Here is an 11,094-nt window from a genome sequence, read left to right on the forward strand (position 1 = left end):
TAGTGGAACTTGTGTTCCACGGCCTGCAGCCTGCAGGGCCCTGTGAGAATGATAGACAGTTTAGACACTGCACGTGCACACATAGACATAAAAGGGGGCTTGAGCCCCTGCCCTTTTACCCGTTGGTAAAAAGGTGCCCTCTCCAGACCATGAATTATAGCCGATCTACAAGCTCACAACGCGTCCCAGCGCGACGAGTTGTGAGCTTGTAGATCGTCTATTTTCGGTACGCGATACAGCGCGCAACGAAGTATGTCCAATCGAAACCTAACCCTGCCGGGCGCACGCACTCACATGTCCATTGTCCATTCAATGAGGAGAGCAGACGCACACAGAGAAGCGCAGACAATCAGTGATCCGTCTCAATTTGAGACAGATACAGTAGGTAGATGTGGATTACAAATAATTATACTGTTCATTTCCTCTCTCTCTCGCTCTTTATCTAATATAGCCTTAGATAAAGACTCTAGATGTATTTTATCGATTTTACTATGTTTTATCTCTACGAGAGTCTTATCTACCTACCACCCCCCGATTGCCCTGGAATGTCAGCTCCAAAGACCGTACTTCTCCAAACATGTACAAATGCTAAATATAAGGTGCTTACCCGCTTGCCCCAAATGTTAACTCGGTGTAAGGCGTATTTGTGCAATGTATTAGTCCATATCTTTCAATAAAGAAGTGTTTTAATCCCGTCTGTGGCCAATTCTGTCGGTTCCCAATAGCGGTGGTGACGGGGCGCATCCGGTGAAATCCGGAATTACACTCAATGTAAACAGGAAATAAACGAGGGGGGAAAATGGCGTTCAGCCACAGACGGGAACAAAACACTTCTTTATTAAAAAATATGGACTAATACATTACACAAACAGAACGGACACCGAGTTAACATTTGGGGCAAGCGGGTAAGCACCTTATATTTAGCATTTGTCCATGTTTGGAGAAGTACGGGCTTTGGAGCTGATATTCCAGGGTAATCTGGGGGGGTGGTAGATAAGACTCTCGTAGAGATAAAGGATATCAAAATCGATAAAATACATCTACGAGAGCCTTCAGTATTTAAGGCTACTTAAATACTTAATAACTGAAACTGCTCATTTTACATTGTTAACCAGCAATTTAAGGCTATACTGGATTGTTAGGGCAGGCTGGGTGGTTGTTGTGGCTGTTCTGGCAAAGATTGTTTTTTGTCAATGTGATCAGGGCAAGAAGGTTGTGTCCCACTGTTGTAGAGTAATATGCTGAATTGCTCATATAGATCATCAGTGACAGTAACTTTTGTATGAATATTGTTCATGTTTGTTTCAGTATAACTCTCGAATCGATTCATAGTGTTAATTTAAAATGAGATATTCCTCTATATCTGGGTAGAAATGTAATCTAATGTCCTGTAATGCCCTTTTGAAATTCCAGCCCCTGCCTCTCCAAATCCCTCTGCACGTCTCTTTATAGCAGAAACGGACTGTTGGAAAGGCTGTGCTGTGCCCTGTGTCTGTGCAGTGTGACTGTCAGCGCCGCTCGTGCTGGCGGTGGCACATGCACCGAACGCACGTGCGGTGCGCGTTCATTCGCTGGGCGCGCGAACGCACCCGATATTGTCCGATTAATGTTGAGGGGGGGCCTTTGATTTTGTGTTGTTCCACGGCCCTGAGGGGTCTTAATGCGGCCCTGTATATAGGGCTGAATAAGTGGTTAATATGTTTTGTAATAAGAATCAAAATCTACAAAGTAAGCTAACTAGTAAAGTTTTCAAATAATTGTAGACGTGGAGTCAAAGTAAAAGTACTGAAAATTGGAAATATTCCAGTAAAGTACAAATACCTAAAAATTGTGTAAATGTACTTAGTTACTTTAGTTTACACCACTGTCTGTCTGTCTGTCTGTCTGTCTGTCTTTCTGTCTGTCTGTCTGTCTAATCACGTGTACGCCATGTGGCGCAGCATCCCGCTGAATTTGTTATGATGCATATCAGATCTCACCAACCTGTCCCATTAAACGACCAACAAGACACAACCACTGTGTCTCTGTGAATTGTGTTGTTGAGATCCATGGTCGTGACGTCACGCGGACCAGACGCGGGGAGTGGGAGGAGCTTGAGGAGTACGCTCCACTGATGCGTTTTTAAAAAGCAGTGTTGCCAGGTCGGCTTATTGTAAGTGACTTTCGTTTTTTGGGGGGTTTGTTTCTTAAGTGTCCTAATGTTGTTTTAACCAGTGGTTCATAAACGTGTTCAAGTCAAGGAACCCCCCCAATTAATATGTATGTGTCTGCTAACCCACCCCCTTTCTGAAAATATGTTGTGCTAGAGACCCCCATAAAAGATTTATGTGGATTTGAAAATATTCCACAATATTCACTTTTTCCCCCAAGATTTTTTCTTTAAACATAGCTGTTGATTATCTGTGGCTTAAAGTGCTCATGTGGCCTAGTATAGTCTATTTAGTTAACAGATACATTTGTGACTCTTAAATTCTTATGCACATTAGCCACTTTTTCTTTAACCCTTGCATTGTGTTAGAAAACTGCATCCACTTGTGGTGTTAGGGGGTCAAATTTGACCCGTGATTTAAATCAGCCCAAAATACTCAAAAAAATAAGTATTTTCATTATTTTTTTTCTCCCATCTCATAGCTGACTTGTAATGCATTCATACCGATGTAAACACTTTTTAAAATATTATGTTGGGTTAGGGCTAGGGTTTCATCTTTCAATATATGTCGTTTTCTATTACAAAAATGTTAAAATTCACTCAGTTTTCGTTTTTTAACTTTAAAATGTTAAAATTTTTAAAAATAGTGACACTAGTGGTGTTAGGGTCCGAAATGACACGTATACCATAGAAGGTAAAAAGTCATTTATTTTTCATAAACTCAAACTTTATTTTACTCCTGATAGCAAATGCTAATTGAGGACAAGTCTCTCTCACTCTCAAAGATGTAAACATTGAATATTGACAATTTGGGGAGGAATTGAGCCACTCTTCTTTGCCGGGTCATTTCGGACCCTAACACCACAAGTGTCACTTTTTTTTTTGAGACCATCAGAATTAATTTAAAATGATGATAAATAATTTTGTTGCGTTAAAATGGCTATTTCTGAGGATATCATGAAGCCTCGTTCCAATAAAAAAATGTAAAGGGTACTTTTTACCTATTCAAACTTGAAAACGGGTCAAAAAAGACCCTAACACAATGGAAGGGTTAATGCACTTTACTGTTCTTATATTCTCTATCTATCTTTTAACTGCATTGCTGGGCCTGCACAATTAAGAACTTCACCCGTATTACGGTACTTGTATGTTATGTGACAAACAATAAAGTTGGATTCTGATTCTTTTGGGCTTGTTTTCATAGACTAAGTTGCTTGTTTCTATCGCACAAACTGGCAACACTGGTTTGCAAAACGCACACGTGGTCGTGGAGGAGGGGAGGGGGCGGGGCTTCCTTCCACCACACATCTGTGAAAACTTTTCCAATCCTCGGCAGAAAGCGATCCATGCGACCAGACATTTAAGAACTCGCTGCCTGCCGTCACCGTGCTGGTGACACACACACACAGACCCTCCTACAGCAAGATGCCGTCTTACCCGCACAGCCAGTTCACGGACCTGGAGGAGATGATGCTAACGGTAAATACAAAATACTTTTAATTTAAGGGGATCTAAAGAAAGAACACCAAAGGAAGTCAATCAAGTTCTAATGCAGAGCAGACTCTGTAAGTTGTACGTTGTTTCTTTCTTTCCCACCAAAGAACAGATCATGTAGTTTGTTCGATCAGTTCTTCCAAAGCGACAGGAGGCAAGCAGAGGTGGGAAAAGTACTCATATTGTGTACTTAAGTAAAAGTATCAATGCTGCAATGTAGAAATACTCTTGTTACAAGTAAAAGTCCAGAATTTACTTGAGTAAAAGTACTAGAGTATTGGCATCAAAATGTACTTAAAGTACCGAAAGTAGAGTAGTCATTATGCAGAATGTCCCATTTCCACAAGTGTTCAAAAAATGTATACAAATCTTTTGAAAATATTAGCCAATGTATGTATATAGGGAATATTTGCCAGTCTGAGATGTAGTGGAGTAGAAGTAAAAGTGCTGAAATGTTGAGTACATGTACTTATTTACTTTCCTCCTCCTCCACTGCAGGAGGCAAAGTTAACCTCATGCGATGGAGGCTAGATGATAAGTTAGCAGAAACTTGGTGCAGCGTTGTGCTTCTGTTCTGTTCCATCCATCACTTTAAGACCAGCCGTAATTATAGATGAATAACCATCGATCGTTCTGTGGTTTTATTCGATTATTCGATTATTATTCGAGCAAGACGTCACTTCGTCGTGAAAGAAAGGTTCGTTCAACAAGTGGGCGCGTTTCGGTGCTTTTGTTGTGATTCATTCCAACAACGCGCGGCCCAACGTGCAAGTTTTTTAGTTATCGTTTTAGTTTGTTTTGGCTCGTCTGCCAAAGATTATAAGTAGGGGTGGAAAGTCATTTAAACTGATTTTACTCAAGTAAAAGTGACGTTAGTGAAAACGTAGCTAATAAGGATCAGGCTAACTTAGCATTCCGACACAAACACAAGGGACCTGCACGGTTTCCTCTAGTGTTGCCATATTCTGCGATAGAAATACGCAACCAGGTCTATGAAAACGAGCCCAAAAAGAAGCGACTAGGCCACGGCTATTTGAAAATAACCGATCTACAGAAAAAAAAAAAAAAAAAAACGAATCTTGAAAAACGAGGTAATTTTAGAACATTTTTGAAACATTTTAATAACACATCTTGATGAGGGTCCTTGGCAGAACATATTATCAGATGGGGTGGGGGGGGGGGCGTCTGTGTACAAATGCATTTAATCCGGGGGTCATTCACGAAAATGTTTGAGAAACACTGGTTTAAAGGAAATGATCCCACATAAGCAACAACTACACTTTATAAACTAGGCCAAGAAACCAAGCAACTTTACCGAAAAAGAAGGCCAAAGTTGCTTATAATGAGCTGACATGGCAACACTGATTTCCACATGTCAGATATGACACGATGCAGCTGCAGGGTTGTGCACGCTTTGTGTGCTGCCTGCATTGCATGTTGATTGCAAGGAAGTCAGCATATCAAACGGATGTAACTTGATATTGCTTAAAAGTGATCCTGATTAACAGTGATCTTAGTTATATTGGTAAATTCGTTTTTTTGTTTGATTTGGTGTTTTGATTAGTGAGACACCATTTCAAAAAAGGTACATTCTCAAACTTTCTTTTGTTGGCCAGCATTGATTCACACACTTGTGGCAGTTACTGTTATGGCACCAGGATAATGGATCAGAACCATTACATTTAGACTTGGTTGGGACAAAACCTGCTTAATTATGGTCACTTCCTGTCAAAATGTAGACTTAAACTCTACAGTAACAGTCTACTATGGATACAGTGGGCACTATAGGGACATCTGGGCAGTGTAAAATTGGCTATTTTGTCCAAAATATAAAAAAATATATATATTTGAAAAATGGTCTGAAGTAAAGTACATGATGTGAACATGCACGGTACCATCATTATCATCTTTCTTGTTTATGCCCCCAAATGACTGGCTGTACAGGTTTTGTAGCAATTGTAGAAATATTAGACCTTAATGGTCGAATGTTTAAGCATGTTGTAAACATGTATACTTTACTTAAAGGTAGGGTAAGTGATATTTTTGGGTTAAAACAAAAAGTATTTTGTTAAAAGGTTAAAGCACTATATTCTGATAGTAATCATTGCTATAGAGTGTTTGTTCAGTAACAGGAGTCTCCCCGTCTCTCCAGCTCTTTAATAAACAGAAAATACATTTTCCGGTAGGTGTCAAAATCTCAGCCAATCAGGAGAAAGTACCCATTTTTAAGCTTAATTTTTTATAGTGTTCCAGTTCCAATTTTGTCTGCTCATTTCTTAGTGTCATCACTTCCAATTTCACTTGTTTAATCTATATCCTGATTGAGTTCTCTATCCTGATTGGATACAATTGGAAATGAAACTGAAACTGAAATGAAAATGCATTTTCTGTTTTATAAAGAGCTGGAGAGACGAGACTCCTTTTACTGAACAAACACTCTATAGCAATGAGTACTATCAGAATATAGAGCTATTTAACACTTATTTTAACCAAAGAAAATCACTTACCCTACCTTTAACCTTTTCCAAATCTTTTTTTGGGGGAAAAAAACATTTAGCTAATTTTCTCTGGGGCACATCCAACACAATTGACTCCTAACTGTAAAATAATGGTTGACAGGCTCAGATAATCACTTAAACCCTATACTTTGACCGGAGTTCCCCAGAGGTCTATACCAGGCCCCTCCTTTTTCCCCTTTACGCCAGATATCTTTGCGTTGAGATTTTTGAGCTTGTAGATCTGCTATACATTCGGCAAATGTTTGCCCTACAATAGGGATGATAGGGTTCATGTGGTTAAATCTGTACTTTAGTTAAAGGGATAGTTCACCCACAAAATGACTTTTTAGTTTATTTATTAGTCACCCCATGGAGAGTTGAATTCTTGAATATGTTTTTGTTTTGTCGCATTCCTAAGCCAATAATTTGATGACCGGCAGCGGTTCCGGTAGGAGACACAAATAGTCTCATACCGGAACTGCTGCCTGCCGGTCCGCTGGTCATCAAATCATTGGCTTAGGAAAAACACAAAAATATCTCCATTTTTGGGGGGTGAACTATCCCTTTAATGACAAATATTACAATTGAAAGGACAAACTGTTTTCTATAATAACTTGTTGAACTCTAAAAGGCCATTTACAAGCCTTAGGTCACGTAGGCTTGTTTTTCTTGACCACAATGTTAACAATGTAATTTAGATGGCATGTTATTTAGACAGATGCTAGGTTCATTTTTTACCTGTGATCCTAGTTTACTGATGCAGTACAGACTGCACTGTCTCTCTGCATTTGATGTACATGTTTACCGTGCTTATTTTAAGTCGCTCTGGATGAGAGCTAAATGCCTAAATTGTAAATGTATTTTCTGTTTCTCTTACAGCAGTTACTGAGTCTGGAGCTGAGGGACCAGAACGTACCACCACCCTCTCCCAGCATGGTGATGAGAACACCAAGCTACAATGGTCAGCCTCGCAACCCTGCACTCTTCTCCTCTTCCTCATCTCTCTCCTCGGCCTCCCATCTCTCCACAGACCCGTCAGACAGTCTGTTCCTGGCCTCCAGCCTGTTGGGTCAGCAGCCAGATAGTCTCCAAACTCCCCGGCAGCGCCTCGTTTCCTCTCAATGTCGAAAGCCGGACTTCTGGGCTGGGCGGTCTCTCAGCATGGTGGAGACCACCGGCAGTGTCACTGCATCTGATCTGGGCTGGCCCGGGGATGACGTCCTATTCTCCCAGTCCACCAGCCCCACAGCGCTGGGCGCAGGCTCCTCCCTGCCTTCGTCATCGTCCTCCATCACCTCTCAGTTCTCCTCCACCTCGTCCGCCTCCTCGGCTTCCTCGCGCTACAAGACGGAGCTCTGTCGCACTTTCGCCGAGAGCGGCACCTGCAAGTACGGGGGCAAGTGCCAGTTTGCCCACGGGTACGACGAGGTGCGGGATCTGAGCCGACACCCAAAGTACAAGACGGAACCGTGCCGTACTTTCCACACTATCGGCTTCTGCCCCTACGGCATCCGCTGCCACTTTGTCCATAACGACGAAGAACAGGACGACGCTTCCTCCTCCTCTTCCCCCTCGTACGGTCCAACCCCGCCTTGTTCATTCCGTCCCCGCAGGCCCCCTCTGCTCAGGCAGAGCTTCAGCTTCGCCGGCTTCCCCTCCCCTCCACCACAGCTGTTCCAGCCCACCGCCCCCCGCCCCCCATCCTTCTCCCGCTCCCCTTCCGTCTCACCCACTTCCTGTGCGGACATCACAGAGCTCCTCGCTCGCGCCTTGCTGGGGATGGACGCCAACTTCGAGGCCTCGCCTGCCCAGCACTTCCACCATGCAGCAGCCCAGCAGAACTGCCCGTTGGACCCCCTGCCTCCCCGCTTTTTGCCCTCCCCTGACTCGGGCTGTTCGCTGCTGGGCCTGTCTCCGGGCACCTCCCCTCCACCTCTGAGGCTGAGTCCCGGTGCTCCCGGGGCGTACGCGGGGCCCTTGGGCGCCCGATCCCTCTCTCATAACTCTCTGAACGACCCGGATCAAGATGGAGGCAGTGGGAGTTCAGACAGTTCGCTCAGCAGCGCGGAATCCGCCAGGCGCCTGGCTGTGTTCAGTCAGCTCTCTGTCCCCGAGGATGGCACTGGCTTCTGCCTGTAAGGTTCAGCATGCTGGACATTCAAGAGATGGACACACACACACACGTAGACTTAACCTGGATACCCTCCATTCGTAAACATTCACACAGCCCCTGGACTGACATGGACAGTTCAGGCAGACGCCCAGTGGATGTAAAGACTAGTTGTATCATTGCCTGCGTTGGCTCATTGGAGCCGAGAGCAAATTGTGACCATGGAGATTCACCTGTTCTGTTACGGAAATCCAACTGTGAACCGCTAACGAGAGATGACGCAGGAGTTGGAAGTGTTTATCAAAGAAAAGCCTTATCAAGAAGATAAAGTAGTACTGGCAGTATTGTATAAGACAGTGTTGTAGCTGGGCAGAGATTGTATCAAGATATTATGGTAGGTTGAGATGCCTCATCAGGACAAAGATTTAGTAGAATCAAATGGTGTATGAAGACAGATATTGTAGTAGACAAAGATTGTAATCACAGTGTGATTGGCCCCAGTGCCTCCTGTAGTTTGAATCCAACCACCAGTCACACTGAGAAATTGTGAATCATCTGAAGACTGTGACAAATCCAAAGATGTAAAGCTGTACCTTTTTGCCAAGCCCACAGCCTTAGACTACGGTTAGACAAACGCACAATGTAACTTTTTTCTTATGTTTTATTCTGGCATTTTTTCTTCTTCCAATTAACTTTACACAGCAATTTTTGATAAGCTGGAAAATGTTTGTAGTTTTTTTTATTACATAACTGTACTAATGTATGGCAAATGATGGTGTCGACTCGTGTGACCAAAATGTCATTTTCAACCCAAAAGTGTTGATACAGCCTACAGTTAGACAAACGCACAATGACTTTCCCCCGCTCTTTTTTTCCATTTAACTTTACACAGCAATCTGTGATCAGCTGATTTGTTTTTTTATTGCATAACTGTACTGTTGATTGATGAGCGACGGTGTTGCGTGATCAAATTGGTTTCCAAAAACAAAGTGTCGCCACAGCCTTAGACTACAGTTAGACAAACGCACAATGTGAGTTATTATTTTTCATTATGGCAATTTTGTTTCACTTTTCACAGCATTTTTTTTAAGCTGGTGATTTTTTTATTCCAGAAATGTACTAATGTATTGTGAATGACTGTCGCATGACCAAATTTGACATTTTCAAACCCAAAAACTTGACGCGAGTCATTCAATGGAGCTTTAATTGGCGTTCAATTAGCCTTAAGATGCTGTTTTAGGTGAACTGGCCTCAGGTGATGTGCCTTGAACCTAAATGTTGAGTTTTAAACAAGTGCCTGAAGTGTGATTTAGCAGGCTGGGTTACAGTGTTGATCTGAGATGATTAGGTCTGGTTCGTAAGAGTCATATCTCTCCCAGTAAAGCCTAATTCATACTTTGTCACACGACAGTGCGCCAAAAATAGCAGGCCTATAAGCAGCCTACGTTGTGAGCTTGGGCGGCTATTGGCACGTGACACTGTCGTGCGACAGAGAATAAATTGGGCTTATAAAGGAAGCTGGTAAACTGTACAGTGTTGCTCAGTTCTCCTGGGCTTTAGCGGTGTGTGTGTGATGTTAAAATGTTGACCGGCCCAATAGAGGTCCTCTAGTAGTGTTTTGTTATTTCTATTCCATGGTTGTTCACAGTCCAAACCAAATCACCAACCCTACGCAGCAGAATCCTTCGTGTTCATCAGACAATAGAGACAGAATAGAGTTAAAAAGTGTCAATGTTCTAACACTAAATGTTTTCCTGTGTACCCTTTCTCTAATAACTAGACTAGAGGTTCATTTAACTGGGAAGGTTTACAAATGAGTCAAGTCAGTTGGGTTTGATGCAAAAAAAAATGTCTTCCTTGTGCTCTTTTTTTTTTTTTTTTTTTTTTTAATTGCCAGGCACTTGGATAGTCTTGATCACAACTGTGTTTCTGGAAAGCCAGGTGCCCAGGTCTGATGTCTTACTGAAGTGACTCCAGGATACTGTAGTACTTTAGGATACTGTAGTAGTTGGGGAATGTACCTTTATACTTATGTAGTTGTGTGTTTGTGTTTTTGACTTTAGTTTGTTCTGAGAAGAGATGTGCTCTGCTGTTAGTGGTCTCATCGACATGTTTCAGGACGTTTAGTGTTGTAGGGGATAATCTTTAGTAACTTAATTTGTTTAGTAAATTAATTTTGTTTAATTTATTTTAACATATTTATAGAGGACTTTGGGCTGTTTGACGTTTGTATCAAGTTTAATATATTTGATGTTTCCTCTTGCTTGTTTTGTAACGGAAATAAACTTTTTTCTTAAACTGATTTGCTTGCTGTCGTGTTGATATTCTGTACTGCTATTTCTGGGTCTTATTTTGTTCTGTGTTCACACCAAGCACTATACATTTTAATGTAATGATATCTATAAAGATATCGTTTTAAAAATCGCTCTAACTCAAGTAGATAGCATAGTCCACACCACAAATTGCTGAGACAATGGTGAACGGTATACCGGTAGTTAAACCTAGTTGGTGCTAGGTGTGTGAACGGCCCTAAAAACTATTAACAAAAACACTGATGTATAAACATTGTTTGCCTATGGTTTATCGGCTCAAATTTGAATCCAAATAGTCATTATGTAATACACTATACTGTACACCATGTGTCATACACACCTCATTATGTCTTGGATGTAAACTGTATCTCATTTGAAATGGAAGATGTGGGCTGATTTGCATGATTTGTGGCAATTATAGAACATTTTAATTGGAACCAATATTGAGATTGGGGGACTGGGCCAGAGTACCTGTGAATTAGACAGTGGTAAAAGTACTAATTTTTTTTTACTGAAGTAAAATATCAATGC

The 11,094-nt window shown here is 41.8% G+C and overlaps 1 protein-coding gene across 1 annotated transcript; it reads left to right on the forward strand.

Moving 5' to 3' along the window:
• Window positions 1-3,492: 3,492 nt before the first annotated feature.
• On the forward strand, window positions 3,493-10,553 carry LOC308085292 (uncharacterized protein). The gene is made up of 2 exons (XM_080428371.1): window positions 3,493-3,628; window positions 7,021-10,553. Exons 1-2 carry the CDS (start codon window positions 3,575-3,577, stop codon window positions 8,278-8,280), a joined length of 1,314 nt encoding a protein of 437 aa, XP_080284497.1. The 5' UTR covers window positions 3,493-3,574; the 3' UTR covers window positions 8,281-10,553.
• The last annotated feature ends 541 nt before the right edge of the window (window positions 10,554-11,094 follow it).

The sequence above is a fragment of the Gymnoscopelus braueri genome (genome assembly GCF_963280865.1).
Source record: "Gymnoscopelus braueri genome assembly, chromosome: 5".
NCBI lineage: Eukaryota > Metazoa > Chordata > Actinopteri > Myctophiformes > Myctophidae > Gymnoscopelus > Gymnoscopelus braueri.